General features: G+C 37.5%; 1 protein-coding gene across 2 annotated transcripts; it reads right to left on the bottom strand.

The window, feature by feature from the left end:
- Positions 1 to 25: 25 nt before the first annotated feature.
- Positions 26 to 26,292, bottom strand: CUNH21orf91 (chromosome unknown C21orf91 homolog). 2 transcript variants are annotated; one of them, XM_029213755.1, is made up of 4 exons: positions 26,161 to 26,292; positions 3,253 to 3,789; positions 2,165 to 2,227; positions 26 to 367 (listed from the first exon to the last, which is right to left on the bottom strand). In XM_029213755.1, the coding sequence occupies exons 1-4, from the start codon at positions 26,285 to 26,287 to the stop codon at positions 201 to 203; spliced, it is 894 nt and encodes a 297-aa protein (XP_029069588.1). In that variant the 5' UTR covers positions 26,288 to 26,292; the 3' UTR covers positions 26 to 200. The 2 variants fall into 2 exon arrangements, with proteins under 2 accessions (XP_029069588.1, XP_029069589.1); XM_029213756.1 differs by lacking the exon at positions 26 to 367 and adding an exon at positions 1,043 to 1,119.
- Between the last annotated feature and the right edge of the window lie 1,078 nt (positions 26,293 to 27,370).

Here is a 27,370-nt window from a genome sequence, read left to right as displayed (position 1 = left end):
TGAACCAAAATGATTAACCCTAGAAGACTAGAGTGTAATGATCTGCTTTATTTGACAAAGATGTTAAACACTGCCTTAAGTTTTGCAAATTTAATGACCATAAAATAATTGACCATAACTTTCTTCAACTTCTTCAAAGTGTGCATGCCCGGCAGGCCAAAAAAATGGCAGGCCATAGAAAGGATGTGTAAGTTTAGAGTTCAGTTGTTTATGGGTAGGTGTGACTTCATTCCCGTTCGTCCCATTTGCAGACACGGTAACTTGGAATAGTTCTTGAGAAGCTGTTCGATGGCAATGTGGCGGACATGGAGCTCTGAGGCCAAAGAATCTTTTTCTTGCACTTGGTGGGCTAACTCTTCAAAAACTTCTGTAAAGATTTAAAAAGTAGTTCCATTTTTAGTACACAGAAAGCTAATCTATGATTTATATTTCAAGTACTTTAATTAAAATGAATGCACTGGGCAAATGTTTGCAATGAAAGTAGTTTGAAACCAAGGAAACGGTTGTGTTTTGATCATCCTAGGAAGCTGTATGCTTTGCATAGCCAACTGGAATACTGTTTTTCTTTTCTCCATCAAATGAAACTTGAGAGTCAAGCAATGACTTAGAGATGCATAGCAGAAATGGCAGTTACAACTACCTCTGAGATAGTTTTCTCAATCTGAACAGATAAACAGGTTCAATCAATTTCTAATATGACTTATGGACAGTAAAGTGCCCATTAATACCCAGGTCTGGAACCCCCCTAAGAGGCTTTGGAATCAGACTACCGGAGTTTTGAATCCTTGTTCCGACTCTCACGAGTCTCAGGCAAGTAACTTAAACTATGTTTTTTTTTTTTTTAATAAATTTATTTATTTGTTTTTGGGTCTTCATTGCTGTGCGCGGGCTTTCTCTAGTTGCGGTGAGTGCTTCGTTGCAGTGTTCAGGCTTCTCATTGCAGTGGCTTCTCGTTGCGGAGTGCGGCTCTAGGCGCATGGGCTTCAGTAGTTGTGGCTCGTGGGCTCAGCAGTTGTGGCTTGCGGGCTCTAGAGTGCAGGCTCAGTAGTTGTGGCGCACGGGCTTAGCTGCTCTGCGGCATGTGGGATCTTTCCGGACCAGGGCTCGAACCCATGTCCCCTGCAATGGCAGGTGGATTCTTAACCACTGCGCCACCAGGGAAGTCCTAAACTATGTTTTAATTTCTTCTTATATATAACCTCGATAATGAAAGTAAGCACCTCACAGGGTTATCGTTGAGTATTAAATAAGATCATACTTGTAAAGTACTTACCTCAGAATAAGTACTTGATAAATATAAGGTGCTATTATTATTATCTTATTATTCTGAGAGGGTGTGTGGTCAAGAAAGACTACTAGCTTTGGAGTTAAAGACAGGGGTTATAATCCTTAATCTGTTAGTGACTGAAAGCATGATCTCTCTAAGCAACTAAAGCAACTGCAAGCAACTTAATGTCTTTGAAGCACAGTTAGTTTCCTCACCTAAATGGAAATCAATTGTAGGAAAAAAAAAAAAAAGAAACAGTTGGGGAATTTGAACACTGTTTCAGCATCCTATTTGATGATGTTAACAAATTACTAGCCATTTTTTTTTAAAGATGTGATAGAGGTTGTGATTGCCTAAAAAATGTTATTTTTTTGAGAAAATTCTACACTATTTACGGACAAAACAAAATGTTGTCTGGGATTTGTTTTAAAATAATCCATGCTGGAGGTAGGGGTGGGTCGAGGGGAATGGGTGCACGCAGAGATGAAGGAAAATTAGCTACGCTTTTGATTATAGTTGAAACTGGGAAAGACGGGTCAACGGTTCCACTATACTATTCTGATTACTTTTGTGTTTAGAAAATTTAATAATTAAGAAAAAACGGGGCCAACACCACCTGCCCTAAAAGAACTGCTAAGGAGCACACCTGCACAGTGCCTGGTACAATAGTAGGTAGTCAAAAACATGTTAGTAAGAGGTAGAGATTAAGTTGTCTCCGTTTTCACCTAAAAAAGAACCTATTTCACCTGCAGTTCATAAAGAATAATAAGAAGAATTCTTTTTGCTCTGGAAACTTGAGCAGGTTCTAATCCCATAATTTAAATGCAGATGAAGCTAACAGGGGATTTTCTGTATCAAAATTTGCACATGTAAAAAGCACTGACACTGAGTCTTTACCCTGTATTTGTTGTCGGAGCTCTGCATTCAGTTGCTTTACCTCACCAAGAGTCATCGAATTCACTGAAACATGAAAACATATTCATTATTACCATGACAACCTGGGAAAAGAAGTTATCTACACCACCAACACAATATCCTATTTAAAAGAAATATTTGCACTTATCTTCCCACATAACATTCTGCAGGGCCCCAAGATTCATTCATTAACTCCTAAAGTGTTGAGTTTTCAAGTTCTGACCACAACCCACAGTAAGAAACATTTCACTCCCAGTCTACCTCCACCTGTAATAAAAGGTTCATTGAAAAACTCTTAGCATTAGGTGCAATGGATTCTGCTATTTCTCATTCTGTTTCAGTTTTTAAAAAGTGCTAGTCACTACCCATCAAGTTGATTTTGCTTAAGCACTACATGCTTCATGATGTGTAGCTTGAAAAACACTAAAGTGCTATGGAAATAGTTTGAAAAATCAATTTGTCTACCTAGCTATATAACCTTAGATAATTCATATGTAGAATCAAGGAGTTTTATAAAAATATACCCAAGCGCCCTTCTAGCTCTAAGATCATTTGATTTTAAGTCAATTAAAATTATCTTAGCTCCTATGAGTTTTTGAAGAAATAATATGCAGACTGAATGAGTCACTTTTTCCAAGTACACACATTACCTTTGGCCTTTAGTGAAATGTCAGATTTCTGCTTTTGAAATGCCACCCCCAATTAGTCTTGTAGGGATTAGCAATGTGCCAGTGTGTGTTTGTCAATGGTTGAGGCTGTACTTCTAAACTATATGAACCCTGAACTTTCCAATTCACAGTTGTTGATTCCATTCCGTTAATAATTTAAAATGGCAAAACAAATGATGGGCCTGCAGAATTCCAATGGTTTAGGACCTACTAAGGAATATTCCAAAGAAATGATGAAGAGTTTTAAGACATCTCATTTTTGCTAGGGTGAACCTGTCATTTAAATACTGTATTTACCAAATCTATAATATCACAGCAAAATTCTTGACACATCACATACATAAAACATATACAACCCCAACAAAACTCCAACCTTTACCTTTTCTCCCTATTTTTACTTACATTCTTCTCTGCTGTAATGTGGATGCTGGGTATGGACATTAGCCTCTGGATTAGAGACTGTCTCTTCTTTTTTCTGTTCCTGGTTGTGACTATGAGGCCACAATTGACTATTGTGGCATAAAGTGGCACCTGAATCTTGTAACACAGCAAGCCCAAAGTCCGTATTTTCCCTCTGTTCCAATATTCTTTGTGTACAGTTTGAGAGGCCACCTGCATTTCCATCTATCCACTTTGCAGAATACTTTGGTACTTGGGAGTCAAACTGTGGGAGTAACTTTTTATCTGGCTTATGCCTGAAATTAAACAGGTGATGCTGGGGATTTTTAGAACATTCGGAATCTGAATCCAGATCCTTATTTTGTGCATATTGTACAATCCAGTTTATCTTCTTACTCAAAATGGTTTTAACTTCTTCATAAGTACTTTTTGAAAGCTTAGATCGAGGACAATCCTGGTTTGCAATCAAATGGTATTTTTCAAAGCAGTCTTTATGGCCCCTTAATGATTTGGTGTGCAAGAGATTAGATTTTGGTATTCCTAAAGAAAAAAAAAAGAAACAGAAGACTTGAGACAGTTTTGTTTTTTATAAGGTGCATTAAGAAATACAAATCTTAGTAAAACACACTGATAATTTGTAAATCAGAGGAAAAATGCTGAAGAATATTGGTATTAATATAAAATACAGCCTAATAATTTATGCTTCAATTTAACTATTCAGTAAATTCTGAACAGCAGAAATATTAAATTCTTATGAATAGTAAAGCCTTTCTAAGGGCTTAATGATTCAGTTTCAACCTCAGCCCAGAGGCATGTTGTTGCATAATATTAAAAAGTACTACTGAACCAGCAGTTTACATTTACAGAATCTTGGCCTTGATATTATAGTGCTTTCTTCACTAATCCTCCTGAAGTACACACTTGAAAAAAATTTCTATTATAGGCTCAATAAGAGAAATACACATTAATAAAAGCCTCAAAAAGTCGATGAACTGTTTATTTTTTTAAGAAAAGCATCTAAAATGTTTTCACGTTTGATACTTATTAAAACTTTATCAAGATAATTTTATCTCTAGAAGAAATGCATTACACACAATTATTACTCATATAGCAACACATTCAGTCTACCAAGATACAATAACCAGTATAATTCTTGAACTCACAAGTGTTCATTATGCACCATAAATAATGGAAATATTCATATTACATGTTTATGTTTCCCAACTTTTTAGTACGGCTTAAGCATACTATCTCAATTGTTTTTTAAAATACAGAATACCTTTTCAAATACACAACACACTTCCAAATATAGAATACATTCATACATTTTCATAAGTTCAAACCATTTAAGGTCAAACAGCAATGCTTTTATACTGAAGGTGAATAAGGGATGTGGAACTGAAAATTAATGCCTGCCAGAATTAAGCAGTCTAAATCTGCTTAGCTTTGAAAACAGAGTAAGTGGAGAGCCACTCAGGTGCTAGGTTAAAAAAAAAGTTTTAGCTGACTTCGTCAGAAAAAATTACATTCTGTATTCACCCCTTGTTTTAAAAACTGAAGTTGTAACAATTTTATTAACTGAACTGCAAACGCTGGCTAATACTAAGATAATGAAGTATTTGTGCTTTAATGGCATTAAATCAGGTATAAAAGTGCTTGCGAATACTAATTTGTTCCAAAATGACATAACATCAGCCAATGGTAGGTCCTGCTAAGACTGCCAAAACCAGTGCTAACTGGGCTGTCAGTTCCCTCACAAGTAAGCTATGGGGCACACCTCCTAAACATTAACAGTCTAAGCAGACGAGAGCCAACGACTCTCACCAGGTAAACTCAACTATCTCAGCCTTGTTTCTTCCACTGAGTGTAAAAACTGAACTTAAACAGAATTTCATACACGTTTTATTTACCCCTTTGGTACCTGTACTACAACTGTGTGTGTATATATTTTTTACCAGTTATTGTCTGGTTGGGTCAAATTTCCAGCAGAATTAAAATATTTAAGTGCAAAACCTCACAGCTGTATTTCAAAACCTGGTAAATTAACATAAAAAAGGAAGTTCACAAACCTTGATTAGAATAAAAATATTAAAAGTATTGTTATTATGCATGTTTCATATAAGTAAGACAAAAAGGTAGTTAGTATCAATTATAGACAAAATAAGAAATACCTCCATTCTGCTGTTTGATTCTAATACTTCCTGCTAGGCAGAGAGAACCTGATAGCTTGCTTACTTTACTAACTTTGGAGGATTCATTAAAGAGCTTCCTTACTCTTTATAAACTCTCTTAGGGCTCACTGGCCTAAGATGAGGCAGACGGCTAGCCAATCCCTGAAACAGTAAACAGTCTCATTCTCACTCGGTCCACTGCCACAGCACTAATCATGTAGCAATGCTTTAGCTGAATCTGAACACTGTAAATTGTTTCTCCTTTACTATGTATGAAAGGAAGTCCTTCAGCATATAAAAAGGGTTCTAAACTAGGCTACAGAAAGGCATTATTTTTTGCTTTTATATATATATATATTTTTTTTTGTGTGTGTGGTACGCGGGCCTCTCACTGTTGTGGCCTCTCCCGTTGCAGAGCACAGGCTCCGGATGTGCAGGCTCAGCGGCCATGGCTCACGGGCCCAGCCGCTCCGCGGCATGTGGGATCTTCCCGAACCGGGGCACGAACCCGTGTCCCCTGCATTGGCAGGTGGACTCTCAACCAATGCGCCACTAGGGAAGCCCTTGTTTTTTCGGGTTTTTAAAATTTTATTTGGAATGTTCAGAAATTGTATTAAAAAAAGATAAAAAATTATATGAAACAAATTTCCTGATGTACCCCACAGCTTCAACAACAAATCAGTATGATGGATGTTTATTTGAAGACTAATGTGGGCTTTTAAAGATATTTTTACCCAACGTTGCTTCTTAGTAATTCATGTAATATAACTTTTTGTCCTCCAGAAATAATTTTTTAACTTTTACTTAAATCCCCAAATTAATGCTTGGAACCCGGTAAGCACATGATTATATGCATATTGGTAATCTGCTGAGATAAACAGCAAGTCAGAGAACTACAATATTCAATTTAATGTGAAAATACATAAATGTAAAATAAATTTCCGATTCAGACACTCAGGTGAAAAATCCCCTATAAAAGACATAAAAAAAGTCATGTCAGGAAGAGTTCTGAATGTGGGAAATATTTCTACTTAGATGTCCCACAGGCTTCTGAAACTCACCCTGCCTAAATGACACTCCTCTTCCTCCATTTTTACCACCCAAACCCAATCTTCTTCCTGAGTCTGGTACCACCACCTGCTCAAGGAAGAAACCTGGGTGTCCTCCTTGACAGTTCTTCCCTGCAGCCCCATCCCAGATGTTTTACTGTCCATCTTAACAGATTTTTTTTCCCCCTGAAGTCTAGCAGTACAGCATATTAAATCCTTCACTCCATTATTACTCCCACTACATTATCTGGGTCTTCCTCACCATCCCATCTAGTTCTCACTTCCTCTAAAGAAGCCTTTTCTAACCAGTAACATCTGAGTTAATCACACCAGACTGTACAGTTGCTTCTTCACTGGCCTTTATCCCCTTCTAGAAGGTAAGTTCTGTGAGAAAGGGGACCATCTGTTTTATATGCATCCTTACTGTCATAGTGCCTGGCACACAGCGAATACTCAAGGAAAATTAAATGAATAAAGGAAAATTAAAATTATATTAAAAAACAAACCTAAAACTTATTACCAGTTATTATTTGAGGTCTACTGCCATGAAGTTTTGCCCATCCTAGCAAGGTAACTAGGATGTGCAATTAGGCCAGGCTCTCAGAAGTTAATTAAAGGCATCTTCCAGTAAAGTTACTCCTATGTTTATAGTTTAACGTGCCATTAGTCCCAAGAACTAATGAGTGGCACTGATACAGAAATGGCATTCCTGTGGCATCATTCAATCTGCCATACAAAATCAGGAACTTCTATTCAATTACATATTTTCGTTAGAAATGTACATACAGTGAATATACAAGAAGGCTATTTTATGTAAACTGTAGCTCATTCATCCAGATCTGTACCTGTAACTTCTTTAGCTCACTAAAAATTTAAAACTTGAATCAGTTTTAAAGTTCAATTTGAAAATGTTTGTCTTATAAACATAGCTTAAAATATGCAGTAGCAGAAGAAACAAAAAAATTAATACACGGACTACTTCGTATACTTGAACAAATTACTTTTTAACCTAGAAAAGAATGTGAGTAGCCCACTTAATTTGTATCAGCAATATAGGTGTCATTGTATAAACTCCTGAAGTGATTTTGTTTTTTCCACTTTATCAGTTCGAATATAAGAGTAACAACCACTGCTATTATCAGAGATCCCAGTGAGTCTCCCAACTGACTTTACAATTTTAATTGCATTTACAAGTGTAAACTGCTCTGAGTACCATTTATTTCTTCAGCAGCTTTTGAAAGGGAATGAATCTAAATGCAATTAAATAAGTTGATACTTTTGAGAACCTGAGTTATAACTAAGTAATTTCCAAACCAGTTCAACAAAAATTGCACTAAAACTTCCTTACTAATAAAAATTCTGAGGGCCAATATAATTGACACCTTAACTATCATAAAATCTTTAAAACATATCACAAAGATGTCCATGTAACTGCGTCTTGAGTTCATGATTATTAGAGAACCAAGACCTTACTTGGCAACTGTAATTGCTAATATTTTTTAGAAGTATGTACTAGTTTCTTCTGGATAGAGGCTGTTTAGAAATTTATATAGGCAGTACATTTCTTTTTTATTTATTTATTTATTTTTGGCTGTGTTGGGTCTTTGTTGCTGCGCGCGGGCTTTCTCTAGTTGCGGCGAGCGGGGGCTACTCTTCGTTGCGGTGCGAAGTCTTCTCATTGCGATGGCTTCCCTTGTTGCCGAGCACGGGCTCTAGGCACATGGGCTTCAGTAGTTGTGGCACATGGGCTCAGCAGTTGTGGCTCATGGGCTCTAGAACACAGGCTCAGTAGTTGTGGCGCACTGGCTTAGTTGCTCCGCAGAATGTGGGATTTTCCCGTACCAGGGCTCGAACCTGTGTCCCCTGCATTGGCAGGCGGATTCTTAACCACTGTGCCACCAGGGAAGCCCCTAGGCAGTACATTTCTGTATGAACAGTGGTATTTTAAAAAGTTAAGCTGTTTCTATTCAACAGTTTTCTTTTTAAAGTCTTCCCACTTTCATTTCTGATTTTGTTACACCATTCTCACATACTTTGAAAACCCTCCCACTAACCCATCTGGCATGCTATCCCCATTTTTATTCTTTAAATTCCTCTTTAGGATCAATTTGCTTTAAGAAAACTTGGTTATACTCATAAAAGAGCAAGAGCCACTCAAATGTAGATCTTCCTGTCTACCTATCAGTGTCACCCTTTTAAAATAAAGATATTTCCATGCATATATTTAATATGCCTACTGTAGTAACATAATTTTTCCTCTCACAGGATGATACTCTCAATGGCACTAAAAAACAGCCACAAAACCCAAAACACTTAAGAGTTCTATGACGTGTCCCATTACCTTCTGCTTTTACCCCCAGCCTCTTGAAGATGATCTTATTTATGATTTGGTGGTAATTATGCAATCTTTCTCTGACGGTTCCCTAGCTGGTCCTGTCAAACAGTACCATCTCTCAGCCGATTACACTGATGCTACATGCCTTTTATTTCACACGTTCTCAAATATCATATCATCTGACTGCCTTACGCATATATACTCTCTGTCAAAGAGTATTACTCTCTGTCAAATTCCTTCTGAATTTGACTACTATATTTCATTTCTCAAAGGACTGGCTTCATATAATTTGGTATTCCATAGGTAGAGCAAATATAATACAACCAATAGTTGGATGTAAAGCTGTAATACATGTTACCATATCAGTAGGAGACTGGAAAGCTCTAAAGGAGTAAGCACTTTGACTTTTACTACAAACTTAAAAGAACCAGAATTAGAGAACTGGCAGTATTAGTTTTCCAAATGGTGGGTTTGTGTGGTCTTTCTTAATTTTTAAATAAGACAAGATAATTTAGTTATGATTTAAGTTCCAGGTTGTTAACAGGCTGTGAAGAAATTTTAAGCACACTGCCTTTAGACATGACCAACATTTGTGCAACAATTCACGCCGTACTGCTTCAAAATCTTTTTTATGGAGGCTCACATTTTGCCCAGAGTAAAGACTTTTCCAAGAATTAAGGTGTTTTCTTTTTATGATGATCTTATCTTGGTTGCTAGGAAAGGGAGAACAAGCACTGCATGTTTACATGTTGCCCATATTAAGCCATGTTTATGTACTTCTTTAAGTAACTGTTAACTGTAAAGATGGAGGGAGAGCTAAACTTTGTTGCACTAAGAATGAAAGGACTGAGCTGTTACGCCTTTGTTTTTGAGGATCAGGTTCCCATTTCTGATAAAAGGACTAGAGGAAAAGTTCTGTAAGTAGAGGTGGCACACCCACAGCCTGAAGTCTGGATCCATACTGCAGCAAGTTAAGTTTAGCCTACAAGTGTTTTGTTTTTTTTTTTTTTAAGATTCACGTACAATTTTCAATTTCTTGGTTTCTCTTAAAAACAAAATCAGAAGATCTGACAGCAACTGGCTAGTAATGAGAAGCAGCTACTGCCTGAACATTAGGTAAGTGCTCTCCAATTCAAACAGTCCTTATGCTTCCTTTCATGTGTGCAGGAACTTGTGACCTAGCAAGCTCCGCAGCCATGTTGGTTAGTGACTCTCATACTATACTCAGACTCTGTGATGACACAGGTCTGGATTGCTTCTGTGTAAATAATGGCTGTCCCAATGACGCTTTGACGCCCAAAGCGACCAGGCTACTCTGCATTTGATGATCAAGCAGCAGCCAAGCCACGATTCAAGAAGAGTTATTACCATTATACCTACTGCTAGTCACACACGCAGTGGGAGGATGCTCAGATTGTCTATCCTGTCACTGACAAAAGGCAGATCAGCCCGAAGGTGGGAAGGCAAGGATGGATAGTTGGAGCACCTACTTCCTTCCTTAAACCCACAATAGGACAGGCTTCTACCTCTTGGAAAATTTTACCGGTTGTCCTATGTGCCTTAGTGAGTACTATGATAAACAGTGCTCCTTTCGCCACCCCCTCATGCCACCTACAGTCTGCCGTATTCAAATACCCAACATAGCGTATTACTGGCAACTGCACTAAGCCGATATACAGATGGGTTCAGCAACTTGCTTTTTCCACATTTTGAGAATCACTGCCTTAAAGAAAGACATACCAACAGGTGGTCTTTAGACAGCATATTTCTGCTTAGGAGATGTTTATGCCATTTTAAAATTTTTGTGCGAGCTAAGAGGATTAAGCAGTTGGTCAAAGCAGCTTAATCCAATAAAGGAATTATAAGGGCAAATTTCAATCAGCAAAGTGTTCAGAGATGATGTTAAAAGATAAATCTCAACCTCAAATAACCAAGGTAGCCACAGTAGAACTGAGTTCTTTTATTGATGGATGTATAAACTGCAAATGATTTGTCAAAAAGAAAACCTTTCTCAGTGAATTTTACTTTTTCATTATAATGATTGGGAAATTGGGGAAACACACCTACATAACAACTGTTTATTACTAACAGGGTACAAAAAAATAACAATCCACACTCAATTCTGCTCTCAAACTTAGCTACCTGTTTTAACGAGAAAGGTCCAATAGAACTCTCTGTGAAGATGGACACATTCTCAATCTGTTCTATATAATAGGATAGCCACTAGCTACATGTGGCTATTGAGCCTTTGAAATGTAGCTAGTATGACTGAGGAACTAAAGTTTTAACTTTAATTTTAATTAACTTAAATTTAAATAACCAAATTGTGGTTAGGTTACCATATGGGACAGGGCAGCTTGTCCATAGGTAATTGATGAAGTGAAAGGGTACGTGGAAAAAAATATGAATGGAAGCTATCCATGTTCAGGATACTAAGCTCACAGCAGCACAGAATATAAAAAGCTAAAATTGTTTTTCTAGCACATTAAAATATATTATATTTAGACTATAATTTTTAAGTGGCACAAAGAATTAAAAGTTATATTATAAAAAAATTTTAAGTCAATAATCCAGTTGACCCAAGTAACCCTCTACTTGTTCCATTTTTCTCCTAAATAAAACTTCCCTAAAAATAGGCAAGGTTAAAAATATACACATTACCTAAACAAAAGACAGTCTGGAAAAAAGGCTTTCATAGTAACACTGGATGAAAGAGGATAAACCATTAAGACAAAGGAAATTTATGGGTTCAAAAGCCAGAAATGTGATAGCCATATGCACTCTGCCCTTTATCTCCTGAACTGCCTGCCATCTGCCCAGTTAAGGTTTTGACTGATTTATTTTCTTACAAATAAGAAAAACAAAATGAAAAGCTGTCCTGCAGCTATTTATAAAACATCTGTTTTGCATCTCAACTTCTCTGCTTATATTTGAATCACTGTTCCTGAAATTCTAGTTGACTATTCCTTATATAAATGCTTTATAGCAATATCTATTAATTAGAGATTTACTAGCAAGTGAATTTGAAGGCATTTATAATTCAATTATACTGTAGGTAGTAAATGGTAAAAATTAAGGCTGATGGGAAACAATCGCTACAATTCACCAACCATTTGATTAGAAAAACTAAAGATTAAAAAAAGGTGATAACTGATGAATCATACTGCAAAATATTAAAAAAATATATTGTGACTGTGTATTATAACTGAAGCATAGCAATTCTAGAGTAAAAAGAACTTTGATTAGAACAAAGGGTTTGGAGAACTAGTGTACAATAAAATCATTCCATGATGAAACAAACTTTTAAAAATTATGGTCCAATGCAATGCAACCTTTTACAAAAATATCAGCGTAGTAGAATTTTACCTATTTACACGAAAAAGATATTTCTGATATATTAAAAGACTGGTTATAAATAGTATATATAGCCTGATTTCATTTTTTAAACACAATTTACCACGCACACATGCATACTCTATGCAGAAAATAATTTAGAAAAACAACATACCAAAAATATTACGAGATTATTGGTAGATAGGTGGGATTATAATCTTAAAATTCTTCTTGCTTCCTGTATTTTGATTTTTCTGTAATAGGCATAGTTTGCTTTTTTAATGGAAAAAAAGACTATTATGGGAGAAAAAAAATCTTTTCTCATTTTAAATAGTGAAAATTTAAAACATTAAAATAAAATGCCCATAAGGAAACATTTTGGTTTGGGAAAGGAAATGGTGTTCCTTAGTCTGAGACAAATTAGGTTTTGTACTGTATGTTCCAGTGAACTAAGTAAAACAAAAAATTTACAGCTGAAATGGTAAAGATACACATACCTAAAATATCCCAATATTCTGAATATTTTTTCAAATTGAGAATTCCCTTAGGCTAACAATGTATCTATCAAAGGATAACCTTCAAATGCAAGAAGTCCCTCTCCCCCAAAGTAAGATTATAACGACAGTATAGTTTTATCTGGCAATCCTTGTTGGAGACCCGGAAGACTTCAAAGGGAATGAGGGAAAAAGACACTGATACATGAACAGAATTCATACTGTTGAAAGAAACTGTGGGGAAAGGATTGGCTGGGCAGCTCCTACATGAAGGAAATTACGGCAGCTAGAGCAGAAAAATCTACTGAAAGCCAAATCATAAGAAGGTAAACTCAGGATAAAGTCAAACCTCCTCAATGTACATAAAACAATGAATTATTTTGGCAACGGAGGAGTTGTTCAATATACAAACAAATCATAGTAATCTTTCCAGTAGAATTTCATCTTTTCAGATGAGATGAAAACAAAACCCTTCTATATTTCAATTTAAATCAACACGAACATTTGCATCACATACTATATTTACCAAAGAGCTCCTATATTCATCATCTTTCTGTGATCCTCGCAGCAGCACTGTGAACACAGGCAACATCACCTCTATTTAATACATGTACTCCAAAAGTTAAGCAGTTGCATACTTGGAGGGAGAAGTCAATGGTTCAAAACAGAGGGAACTAGATAAACAAAAGTGTGGAAGTGAGAAAGAAATGGAGGAAAAGAGAGGAAGGGAGAGAGCGCGTGCACAAATGATTGGCTTGTAGAGTGCCTTTGGAAGGGTAATGAAAGATCAAGGTAGCCAGTTAAGCAGATACCTGGTCATGAAATGTCCTACGTGTCATGTTAGGGAGTTAACAGCCTAACCAGATGAAAATAGTAAGGAATCAAAGAGTTCTAAGAAAATGAACAGCATGCTCAGATTTGCATTTTAAAGACCTTTCTGGTGATACTGAGAGAGAACTAGGGGTGTGCGGTAGCGATGGGGAAAGGGGGATAAAGTCTATGAAACTGATTAAGTGGGTCTTGACGTAGTATTGGTAAGAAGGAATAAAGGCCTGGTCAAAGGTATAGCAGTGGGAATGAAAAGTCAGGAACTTTTGGGGAGAATCAACAGGACTCGGGGACAGACTGCATGGAGAGGGTGGGTGGGAGGGAAGCAGTGAGGGAACAGCCGTGCTGCAAGGCCACAGGCCAATTTGCCTTTGAGAACTGAAAAGCCATCCCTGCCAGGGTGCATGGCTTGAAAAGCAGAGCTTAGGTAAGATTTCAGCCATAATTCCTCACTGCATCTACACAACTTTATGTGGACAGTCCTGAAGAAACTGGAACCATTCATTTGCTAAGGGCAGTTTTTCAAAGTTTGGTCCTGAAACCACCTGCATAAGAGTCAGCTGGGATTCTTATTAAAATGCAAATTCCTAGACTCAACTGTAGACCTACTGAAACAAAATATCTCAACTGTAGACCTACTGAAACAAAATTTCTGGGGTACAGGGCCTGGAATTCCATGTGAACCAAAGATGAAGGAAATAAAAATGCATGTGTATATGGAAATGAGAGAAATTTAGTTTGAGAAACGTAAATTCAAGACAGCTGTAGAATATCTAAATGGAGAGGTCCAGCAGGTGGTTGGATATACATTGATAAGTCTGGTGCTTAAAAGATAGATTTGGCCTGTGATATGTTTGTGGAGTTCCATTAGCTTACAGAGGTACAGCTGAAGCCAATGCAGTGAAAGAAATAGATGAGTGTGATATGAGAAAAAAAGAAGACAAGGACAGAATTCAATGAAACACTAGTATTTCAGGGACCTGTAATAAGCAGTGACCCTAGGAAGAAAAAAGGGCAGAAATAAGAGGTCCGAGATATTTTATCACAGAACCCAGGGAGCTGTTTCAAAAAAGAGGGAAATGTTAAATGTCAGATTTTGAAAACGGCAGGAACATGAACCTATTTATTGTGTTGATAACTAGGAAGTCACTGATGAAAGCATAGGAGGTATGCCAGTTACAGGGGCACGGAAGATTAAGTTGGGAGGAGAGACAGAGGGAGACAATGAATGAACACTGCTCTTTCAAGAACTATGGCTTAAGGGAAAGAGAGGAAAGCTTTTTCCCTTGATTTTTTCTTTTTTTTAAACATGGGCGACATGAGCATTTCTGCCATTCTAATCATCTTTTTGGTCAATCTGCCAGGTTACGACGGAGAAGATAACTGTAGGTAGGCAAGATGATGTGTCAATATACGATAAAACAAATGAAGGAGAGGATAAATAAATGAATGAAGAGTGGGTGGTAGAAAAGAGAGACAGAATGTAAGAAGCATGAAATTAAATTGTTCTGTAATTAGTCTCTACCGAGAATTGTGATATTTTCTTTCTGCAGATACTTACGACTGCTATTTCATTTGGTTAGTAAATACACTGGTAATCTAAGGCTGAGTTTTATGGAGAACTGTCTGATTTACTATATAGGAATTATATTTTATTATATTGTATTTATTCTACTTTGTAGTAGAAATATAACCAAAATGTTGATTGACATTGAATTGAAACTTGATTGTTGATATATTGAAATTATTCTGGTGAGATTTGGTTAAGATTATAAAAGATACTTTAATACTAAATAACAAATGTGCTCAGGGCAAATACTGCGAACAGTGTTAGTGAGGAAGTAGTAAGAATACAAAACCTTTAAAATCTTTCCCAACACTTAAAGATACTAAAGATCCTCTTTAATATTTGAAGATAAAAATATAGAAGTATGAATAAAAGAGGACTTCATGTTAATTTTGAAACAATTCCCCTCCAATAACACCGAACTTCAACATGTGAACTCTGTTTTCAAAACAGACTAGGGGGCTTCCCTGGTGGTGCAGTGGTTAAGAATCTGCCTGCCAACTCAGGGGACGTGGGTTCAGGCCCTGGTCCGGGAGGATCCCACATGCCGTGGAGCGACTGAGCCCATGAGCCACGGCTACTGAGCCTGCGCTCTAGAGCCCGCAAGCCACAACTAGAGAAAACTTGCACACAGCAACGAAGACCCAACGCAGCCAAAAATAAATAAATAAAAATTTAAAAAAAAAAAAGACTAGGAATTATCATTCACTAAATTCATTGTAGATATTATTCCACCAGTTATCATGAGTTTTAGATATTAAAGATGTCATTTAAGTATACCTGTATAACACTTTAGAGGTTGGAAGGCGTTTTTACTGTCTATTAATTTTAATCTCCACATTATATAGGAAAAAAACACTAACTGAATTTTAAATAAGGTAATACATGGAAAAATGTATCAGCGATTGAATTTATTCTTAATAAAAGGCAAATAATCCTATATCGCCTTCCAATGTACCATATAACTTATTCTAATGTCTTTTCCGTCCTCTCTTGTAAGCTTCACAAGTTTATGTTTGTTTTGTTAACTGCCTTATCCTTAGCTACCAGAACAATTTCTGGCACACAGCAGTTGCTCAATTAATATTTACTTAATCAATGTGTATAAAAATTGCTATGAACATAGCTTTAACTCTGAGATTCAGATTTTGATGGGTACACGCAAACCATTATTTTGCCTTACTGTTTTACAGTTGAGACAGTAATGCCAAAAAGCTAACAGAAATAGATACACTAGTTTAAATTTTTTTGTAAATAAACAGACACTGTCCCCCTTTATTACAAACTATAAATCCAAGGCTCAGTGTTTAATGGGTTTATTCCCCTTATCTAAATCCTAATGTGTGCCAAACTGGATTAGAATAATTTAAATCCACTCTAACTAGAACTATAGTTGATAACATTTTGATAATTCTGCAATGTTACTTAGCCACTTTGATTTCAATCATTTATACATTTTGCACGTAACACCTTATCTGAAATTCAGAATGTTAATATCCTTTATAATGTGGAGATTAAATTAAGATGCTGTAAAAGCACCTTTGAACATCTACAGTGCCTTATAAAGTTATGTTGTCTTACCACCTGTTTCCTCTCTCTCTTTCTGGAAGAGTGTTCCAGGTGACTACCGGGGCAGATGAGCAAAAGGGAGACAGCGTGCAATTCCAGGACTGGTGTTAATCTTTTCACTGTTGTTTGCACTGTCTGCCTCCACTTACTTAGAACCCTATTCCCTCTTCAGAGGAAGACTAATCAGGATAAGTATGTTAGCCTCTATTACTTGAATGGTTGGAAGGACAGAGAGCAGTGTTAGAAGAATTGCCTCATCACCAGCTGCCACCTGTATGATTCTGTAGCAAATGTCAGTGTGCAGCTCAACCTCCTTGTCCCTTCTAGGCAGGGACTAGCAAGGCTGTCATGTGTGCGTCTCTTCTTCCTAGTTCTTTCCTCCTCTCTGATAATCATCAATCTAATCCAAGAGTTCTAAAATACCACATTTTCTTGACAGACTATTTAGATTATAATCCATATGGAGATTGCATCATCCCACTCTCTTAGGTCATGAGAAATGTCTATTTTTGGATATTCCACCAAATGTGTATTAATCAAATAATATCATAGGTAGAAGTAACTTTTAAAAAGCAAGCATTTCTTGGGACCCAAATTTTGTTCCTTGCTTGAACATTCACATTTGTGTAATTCATCTGTAACTTTGCCTGAAAGTTACTTAATATCTCCTAGATTCTTAAGAGTTCATGTAATTTTTTTTGGAAGGAGAAATGATTTAGGCACTTGGACTTTTTGGAATCAGATACCTTAGGTTTGGACTTCCAAGCTGTGTGATTTTGGACTAGTTTCCCAGACTCTCTACTCATTTCCCTCATTCATCAAATTGCGATAAGCTAGCACCTAGCTCATACAGTTGTATTAAGAACGAAATGATGCATGTAACACAGAATACCTGACAAACAATACTGACTATTATTTAGGTAAGTCACTTACCTAAAAGTGTAAATCCCTTAAGTATCTGACAGTTGGACTAGCTTCTCCCAACTAGAGAGTGATTATTTCACTTCTTCTAGAGTAGAGACAGAAACTTATCTTTGTCTTCTTTCTTCACCGGCATTATTTTGCATGCAACAGAAAAATTACTCTTTATTTCTGGGCAGCTAATTTCTCTTTATAAACTCTCTAGTAACAGTTATTCAAATTATTCAACCATGAAAAGTGCATTCCTTTTCTGAGAATAGATATTAATATTTTTGACCTAAGTATTAAAAGATTTTCAATCTAGATTTAATTTGTTTCCGTATAACTCATAAAACATTTCTTTTCATCTTTGTCAACACACTGGAAGGAATGAATTATGAATTTGAATCAGAATGTCATTTTTATCTATTTTAACAAATCCTTTATTTATCATTATGATGTTTCTATTAATAAGATATTCTGGGTTGTATATTGTTTCTTTGTTTTCAACTTAAAATCACTGATTTAAAGAACATACTTTTATTATTACTGATTTAAAAAGTACTCTGGATCATCAAATACCTTGGGGGTCATCATTATGAGCAAACATCACTATGCTGAGGTGTTCTGAATAACAAGAGTTGTAGTGTGTAAATGAATGTAGAAACTCCCACTCTAAACACAGCTCTGTTTAAGACTTCTTGCTCTGTGTTTGGAGAAAAATACTATGTCTGTTTTCTACCTTCCTGATTGAAAAAGATAACCATATATCACTCTTAGTATTATTTGCTACATTTTTCTTTTGAATATGATACAAAGTTCTTCTATTAGTAAAATTTGTAAAACTTTTCGGAGACTCCAGAAAGGTCTCAGGCAATTCTGTGAAAGGGCAGAAAAATAGCAAAAGAGTTTCACTGTGGGCCAGTTTAAGGGAAAAATATAAAAAAAGACAGTTCTCTCAAGTCTCCTTTAGACTGATTCACTGATCAATCACATACTCATTCATAACTTCTTGCCAGTCCTTGTATTTGCCAGTCCTTGTACTTGATTATATACTAGTAAATAAAAGACTCTAATCCATGTCTTTACGCAATAAGAAATGGGGGAGGGGTGGCGCATTAAACAAACACATAAGCAAATAGTTACAACAACAAATTATAGCAAGTGCCATGAAGGAAAGGGCGCTATGAGGACAAGCAGGTTGGGGCTGACAGCGGTGGCAGGGGCAGAGGAAGAAGTGCTAGGGCAGGGAAGACCGCTTTGAGAAGTGCCTTTCCAAGCGCCAGGGCAGGCAGGTTCTTTCCTGCGGCGCTGCCTTGCACGCATTTTCGCCAGGCATGTAAGTCCGTACCTTCTCCACAGTGCGCTTCCAACCCCAACACTTCTGATCGCAGGGGTGGAGGGGAATTCACTTATTTATTTACTCATTCATTTTGAAAGGAGATACACGTGGTACAGGAATAATAGTTTAACTTTAGACATGTAGTTGGAAGTACTTATGGGCTATACAAGTGAAGATGTCTACAAACTAGTTGCATATATAGATGTGTAGCTTGGGGGTGGGGAGAAAGAGGTAGGAGGAGATCTGCTACATATCAGCGCATAAAAGGCCATGAAAGCCCAGACAGACTGACGATGGAAGGTCTAGGACAGAGCATGCCAACATAAACAACAACAACAACAAAAAAGACACTACAAAGATTATCAGGACTAATCAGAGGCATTAGGAAAACCAGTAAGTGAATGCCATCAACATAGCAGGGCTGGTCTGCAATTTAAAACTTAAAATATGGCAAAGGTCAATATCCATTTCTCACAACGGTTACAACTGCTCTGACACCAGAGACCTGATCTGAATCCCTTCTGTGTCAATTACTATCTATATGACTTTAGGGTAACTTTATTTGACCTCAGAACCTTCATTTTGCCACATATAATTAAGGATACTACTATTTATCTCTTAGTCCTGATGAGAGACCTCTATAAACATTAGCTGCAATAAATGCTCCATTATGCTTAAAAATCAGTTGGTAAAGTAAGGGTGTACAACCACCCTAGTCACTTCTACAAGCATGTTAGCCATATACTGTATCACTAAATAGGAGCAAATAAATATTAATCATTTCCTATTTAAAACGTACACGGGCATATACCTGTAGCTGAACTGACAGAAGAGTCACACACACAGTGGGAATTCCCTGGAGGTCCAGAGGTTAGGGCTCCGCGTTTCCACTGAAGGGGGCACAGGTCGATTCCTAGTCAGGGAACTAAGATCCCGCGTGCTGAGTGGCGTGCCCACCCCTACCCCCCAAAAAAAACAAAGCCAGAAGTAACTTGCCTATGGTCTCACAGCTACTAAATGTGGATTCAAATCCAGAGAGTCAGGCTCTGGAGTGAGTGCCCCCACCAGGAGTTTTTGGACCTCAGTGGCACAGAATTAGGAACCTGTGCTCCTAATCACCACGCTACAATTACTCTGCAGCTTCACTGTGAGTATCAAGAGCAAACAAATAAATCTGAGTGCCACTGCTTATACTGCCAAGTATTCTTGGAACAAATGGCAACAACTGGAGTTCAGCCTTTTGAATTAGATTCTGGCACAATAATTTCAAGATTAAGAAATAAAAATATAAAACTGCTCTTACTGGTAACATTTGAGAATCAGTATGACACAATAAACTTAGGTATCTCACCAAGAAAACCCAACTAGTAAGTGGCAGGGTCAAGATTCAAGGCCAGGTCTGAGCCCAAGGCCCACATGCTCAATCACTACAGCAGAAGTGGAGCAGTAGCAGATGTATCCAGCTGTAGAAAAGCAATCTTTCCTGTAAAGGTATGAGGAAGGTGGAATTACCACGTTAGTCTGTCATGAACAGAGGCTGGGAGAAAGCAGGAAGTAGTTTTCCTAAGTTTATAACATCTAACTTACCTATAATGAGCAGTAGCGTTAATCATCACATCTTATGTACCGAGATGGGTCAGAAACTTGAAAATTCTTATAAGCTTTTTGGCAACAAGTTCACATGAGATCTGGCTGCATGCCCATCCTCAGAATACAATGCCTCATTCTCTAAAAATCCCTTCCAGTTCAAACTCCTGGGTTAGAAGAATCACCAGAGCATTACTTGTTGGTCTTAGTTATAGCTCAAATAGTTTGTCTTCAATGTGGTAACCTTTAATTACTAGAAAGGCCTCTCTATGGCTGATTTTGCTAGGCGCATACTCAATGTCCTTTGTCCCTTTCTTTGGAAAACACTGATTTTATTTGGAGCAGCTTCTCTTGAAAGGGGAGTGGAATGTATAAGAAATTGTTAGGTGGGACTTTAGGAAAAGCTCCTTTTTAGATACAGGAGAGAATGCTAACATGTATCTTTTGTCAGATGTCCTTTCTTTTCTGTCTGAGAATAAGGAAGCAATGGCTGGAGTTCTAGCATCCACCCTGGCTCATGAGATGACTGACGATGGCAAATATGTGTTAAGGAAAGTGGATTAGAAAAACAGAAGCAGCTTGAGTCTTTCTGATCATGGAGCTACCATACCAACTCCAGACTCAACTTCTTTTAATATAAGACATATAAATATCCCTTCCATTTTATTTGGATTTTCTATTACATACAGCCAGACCTAACTCCTAATGGAATATACCATTCCAACTGAAATTCATGTACGATCTCAATTTTAAATTCATCCTAGACTTTAAAATTAGACAGCTTAAAGTTAAAAGGAGAAAAAGTTGGGAGTAACTAAAAAGAGGCCACCATTACTAGGACTGGGATAAGAATCTGGAACCTGGCTCCTCAGACATGGGTTGTTAGTTAAGTCACAAGTCTTTACCAGATGTTGTTAGCCTAGTTTTATTTTTAAAAAATATTCTATAATTTAAAGTTATCATCAATTAAACCTACATTTCACTTCTACCCTCCCTACTCCTGTCCAAATAATGAGATTTTACTATCAGAGCCATTTAAAAAGTGTTCAAATTTATTTAAAGTAGAATTAAAAGGCAGTTAAAGAAAAAATAAACCTTTCATCTGTATTTCTAAGTATATCAAAGATAGCCAAGCTAAAGTTCAAAAGGCATATTAGGCTTTATATTTAAAAGTGCTCTTTTAGTTAATAGCAAGGCATGATGTTTGTCATTACGGGAAACAAGAGAAAGAGGTTAATGCCAGATTGAATTAGCAATATACAGTCTCCTTATCACAAGTAAAGTGGTGGGCTTTTACTTAAGTGGAAAGATGCTGATGTGCCACAAGCAAGTCAAAGGAAGAGCTGTTGACAGGCTTTGAGTAGTTAATAATCAATCTTGACTTCCAAGCTAAGTCAAGATTTAATATTGAGATTCAAACTGCTTCCTGACTACTGACCATGTGAACCATGTTTTGGTCAAAGACACAGAGAATCAAGGAAGAATGAGATTAAAAGTGAGCATTGGGTTCACCAGTGCCTTAACCAAGTGAGAACACCTATAGACTTCTCTTGCTGGAAAGATTACTAAGGATCTACATTAGGGTCTGTTTCTAGAAAAGTTCCTGGGCAGTTCAACAAATTAGAGGAGAATGAAGTCTGAGATGGATTTTACAGTCCAAGATGGACTAGTAGGCATTAAAAATGCTTACTAATCAACTAGCAAGATCAACTCACACTGAAAACTTTGGCATAAGAGGAATTGATCTTGTCTTATAAAAAAGTTTCTCTCGGGCTTCCCTGGTGGTGCAGTGGTTGAGAGTCCGCCTGCCGATGCACGGGACACGGGTTCGTGCCCCGGTCTGGGAGGATCCCACATGCCGCGGAGCGGTTGGGCCCGTGAGCCATGGCCGCTGAGCCTGCGCGTCCGGAGCCTGTGCTCCGCAACGGGAGAGGCCACAACAGTGAGAGGCCCGTGTACAGGAAAGAAAAAAAAAAAAGTTTCTCTCTATAGAATAGAAAGGAAGTCAATTATTAGAGGAAGGTACAAATACTAATTATTTGCACAGTATTTTGGTACAAAATGAAAACTGACAGTATGAAGTAATAGATTGGAGCCCTGGATCTCTCTCCCAGCCCCCAGCTGTAGTTTCATTTCTGACTTTCTTATATTACAGTTGAGTTTCATTACTGGCTCCTGACCACTCTGGGCTACCTTCCTCCCAGACTTAATAGCCTAGGTAATAGTAGTCGGTAAATGACTTTAGAGATTTTAGCACCATGAACCATGAGGCATATTAATGTATTTGATCATACATGCATATAGCGTCTTAGTGTCAAGGACAGGCCATCAGTATTAAGAAGTTTAAGCATCTATCTCCTAATCCTAGAAGTGGACAAGTAATTCTAATGGTGAATTATAAGTGCCCCCCCCATCAATCTCCTTAAAGTGCATTTATTAGGTCCTTGAAGTATATCACCTATGGGTTGAAAGTATATGAAATGTAGGTACTCGTTTACTTTTAAGTACTGTAAAGTCACAGAAAAAAAGGCAACTTAGAGCCAAGCTCAGAATATGAAATCTCTCCTACAAGATTAGACTGTCTTTTGTTATTTCTTTCTTTCATCTTAATTTTATAAATATATGCATGAGCACATTTTAAAAAATTTGATTAGACTAGTTTTGATTTGACATAAGCAACACTTGATTAGCGCAGTTTTGATTTGACATAAGTAACAATCCAAAAGGTGTAAAATATTTTTGTTTACTACAAACCTGTGGACTCAAAACTACCCTAAAAATTCCAAGAAAATTTTTATCTAGCCTCTTAGCTGAAAAAAGAATAGAAGGCTTTAGAGCAAACTCAGCAATTAGAAAGCTAAGAAACCAAGTAACAGCAACATTACCATACTACAAAAAAGTTATACCAAAAATAGTAAAGTTAAAATGTCATATTTTTTTAAAGTCCCTCTTATCTATTTATTGATTGGCACTGTGCTGAGAATTTGGTAGGGGAAAGAAAACTTCAAAAACATTTAAAAAGGTTTACTGACATAGATAAAGAATAGGCTTTGTTATTTTTCAGGTATGTGATTACTTTATTATCACTTTTTACCATTGATTTTTAAAAAACCTGTATACTGGGCTTCCCTGGTGGCGCAGTGGTTGAGAGTCCGCCTGCCGATGCAGGGTACACGGGTTCGTGCCCCAGTCCGGGAAGATCCCACATACTGCGGAGCGGCTAGGCCCATGAGCCATGGCCGCTAAGCCTGCGCGTCCGGAGCCTGTGCTCCTCGACAGGAGAGGCCACAACAGTGAGAGGCCCGCGTACCGCAAAAAAATAAATCAATAAAAAAAAATAAAAACCTGTATACTGATAGAAAAATAGAAATTTTGAGGAATTCAGGGTTCTCATTTCCCTCCTTTTCCCCTAAAATTCCTAACACTTAGAAAAAAATCTCATGATATTAAAATGGTTATATGCACAAGCTCATCACTGTAGTAAATATAAAATGTAGTGTATCTGTGAGATCTAGGAATTGACTTCAGATAACTTGAGAAGAAAATTCTAAAATAATTTTTCTTATGAAGATTTAATTGGCATTTAAAAATATAAAACCTTGAGTGTACATAGAATATAGAGTTCTAATACAAATTGAGAATAATTTTCATCTTTTAAGTTAAAGACAACTCTTATTTCAACACATAGGGCTTATGACAAGCTTATATATTGAGATAAATATTATCAGAGATGAAATATTTATAAGATGGTACCTGAGGAATACTTGTATATTCTCTATACAATGATGAAGAACCAATTAAAAGGCATTAAAAACAGGCTAGAAAAGCAAATATGAAAGTTTACATTTCTGTAGATAAATCCTATCACAGCATGAACAACACTAATGATTTAGCAGGAAGCACTGATAAGGAAAAGTTGGCTGACCGAATATCAAGGAGAGCAATTAGGACTCAGGAAAACAGGTTTCTAATATTAGCCCTATCAACTAAAATAACTACTGACAGTAGATCAATGGAATTAAAATCACATATACTAGAACTAGATTGGCAGGCTTCAAAGCCCAGCACTGTCATTCACTGCTGGGCAACTTCAAAGTGCATTTTTTAGGTCTTGAAGGTTAGACTCCATCAACTTTAAAATGGATAATAGTAGCCATCCCAGAGCTATTTTGAGCTGAAATAGATAATCCATGTAAGGTGCTTAGTACAATGCCTGGCACATAACAACAGCTTGCCATCACTGCTAGAGCAACCTTGAACAGTCCAACTACCTGGTTGCCAGTTTTCCTCAATGTAAATACAGGTTTGGCTGAGTCATTTCTAATGCCTTTGCCCATCTAAAACTAAAATCTACAATGTAAAAGAATGTATAGGGCCAACTCTATTTCTAAAGAACATACATTAATATCTTTCACTCTAGCATGATTAAGGACATGGTAATTTAAATGCTACAGAAGAATCATGTTTTTAAGTCATCCCTTTGAAATTAGTTATAATGCTACATTTACTAAAGCCAAAGTTTTATGTGTTCTATGCAACCCACAGGAAATCCATGATCTTCCATCGATTATCATGTTTAGCAACTACAGTTCTGAGTACAATGGCAAAACTGTCAAAACCAATATGATCTTAAATGGAAAATGAATGTCATATAATTAACTCTACATGTTTTTAGTAGCCTACTTATGGTTATAATTTTGACTTTTACTGCAGAGTATCTATATATATTAATTTGGTGCCTACAACAATTTCTGAAAAACAAGTCTCAATAGGAATCTCAAGGTACATAATCCTATTTTTTTTAATGGCAAGAACATTTGATATTTCCTATTTAATAAATAGAACAAGTAGAGATAATACAAATTAATCTAAAGATCTAACAAAATCTCTCTACTGAAATGTTACAATTCAAAATTCAAATGGCAGGCCAACTTTTTTTATTGCTAGAATATTAAGATTCTTTTTTAGTGTGACTCAAATATTAAAAAAAAAAATCAGAATTTATCATGGTAACATCAAGATTAAGAAAACATATCCCACATGTTTCTCAGGGACAAACTACTGATACCCACAGACACATTAATTGTGCACCAACCCAAATACTTTAATAGAGATTTTTTTTTTTAAGTATTTGGAGAACTCTTTTTCGTATACTCTTAGAGATACTACTGAGAAATTTTAAAAGCCTTTTTAGTTTAAAAAGGCTTTTTAGTTTAAAAAGCCTTTTTAGGTGTGTGTGATCACTGAAAAGAGGTTATCTAAAAATTTTAAAATGTGTTGCAGATAATAAGATAGCACTGGGGAAAAAAGTTATAGCTCACCTCAATTAGGTACTAGCACGGTAGGCCAAAAGAATAAAATGACATTCGCCTATCAATGTAAATGTTTGGTTATGTTATTTCTTAATATTAAAACAAAACAAAACACACACACGTGTGTTAAAATCTGACAACTTAAGCTCTCAAACCAGCAAAGTTTACTAGTCAATACTCATTCCTCATTTTTATATTAGTAAAAATGGGATTAATGCTGTGGGAGTTAAAAAAAAAAAGTTTCTTTTAAATTCATAGCTGTGCTACCTTGTTTCATTTCCAGAAACCCTTATCTTTAACAGATCTCCACTTCATACTTGACACAATTTACAATCATTCAAGAAATTTTAGTTTTACCTTGTAACTAGTTCAGCATAAAATAGTTCTGTAAAGTTCACACCATAAAATTACACTGTGTCCTTACCATCAATATTTAGCTCAAAACAAACGTGGCAGAAGGAGAGTGTTTCTTTGTCTGTTCCCAGTTTACAAACACTGCAGATGTTGTCATCATTCAGATCAATGCTTACAAACTGCTCCTCTTCGTTCATAGTGCCCCTGTTAAGAAACAGAAAAAGAAAGTTACACAATTTCAAGAACTTGCCATTAACGGCAATATTAGGAACTTCTAGGAAGACAGAAGGATGCTGTTCAGGTTATCTAAAGCAACAGCCCCATCAAACAAGCATTGCCATACTTGTACTTCAATATTATACTTTTATTGTGCAAAGACACAAAGCTAGTAAAACTTAAAGCCTAGCCGTAAGTGACACTACGCCTAAGCGCCTTTTTCGGTCTTGTGTTTTATTTAGTTGAGGGGGTCTGACGGAAAGCAGTTTTCGGGTATTCTAGCCCACCCCCATCCCTGAGTAGGTGAAGGATCTTAGCAGCGACACCTATTCAACTACCGGGGTCAACCTACTTAACGCTGTTAAAGGTAGGACGAACGATCTGCTTGGGACATTGCTTTGCTAACTTCATTGTGGGAACCTCAGATGCGTTTCGCTAGCTCGGCGTAGTGAGGTTTCCTATTCGAGATCCGGGGCAGGAAAATGCACATGGAAAAGTGAACACTAGGGAGGGGGCCCGGCCGCTTACAAAGCATCCTCACGGAAGGTCGGGCAGCGGCTCCGCTGTGCGGCCCGGGCACGGCCGGAGGCGGGGTGGCCAAGCAAGGCTGGGGGTCCCGGAGCCCGGCCGGCAGGAGCGCCACGTCCCCTCGCCCCGGGCTTCCTCCCACCCAGGAAGAAGGCGTTCGAGGGCCACGGCAGCTGGTCCATCTGGACTCAGCGCCTCTGGGAGCCGGGTCCCCGGCGTTTGGGGCGCGCGCTTGCCCCTCAGGGTGCCGCGAACCCGTGTCATTCTCTCCGACCGTCTGTCGGGGCAGCCCGCGCGAAGCAGCGCCAGGGGCCGCGGGGCTTAGAGTGCGAAGGCGGGTGGACCGGGGGGGCGGGGACCGGGGCGCAGGCAGTCGGGGGCAGGGGAGCTGGGGCTTTACCGTCCGGCTTCGCGCGCCGCCGCCGATCCGCGCGGCCCAGGCTCCTCCACTATTGTTTCCGGCCGCAGCGCAGGCGGCCGCAGCGGAGAAGGCTGCCGTGCGCCGGCCCCGCCCCCTCCCGCCGGTGCCATCCCTC

Source organism: Monodon monoceros, unplaced genomic scaffold (genome assembly GCF_005190385.1).
Source record: "Monodon monoceros isolate NGI ecotype Baffin Bay Population unplaced genomic scaffold, NGI_Narwhal_1 Super_Scaffold_11, whole genome shotgun sequence".
Taxonomy (NCBI): Eukaryota; Metazoa; Chordata; class Mammalia; order Artiodactyla; family Monodontidae; genus Monodon; species Monodon monoceros.
This window is presented reverse-complemented; position numbering and strand designations above follow the sequence as displayed.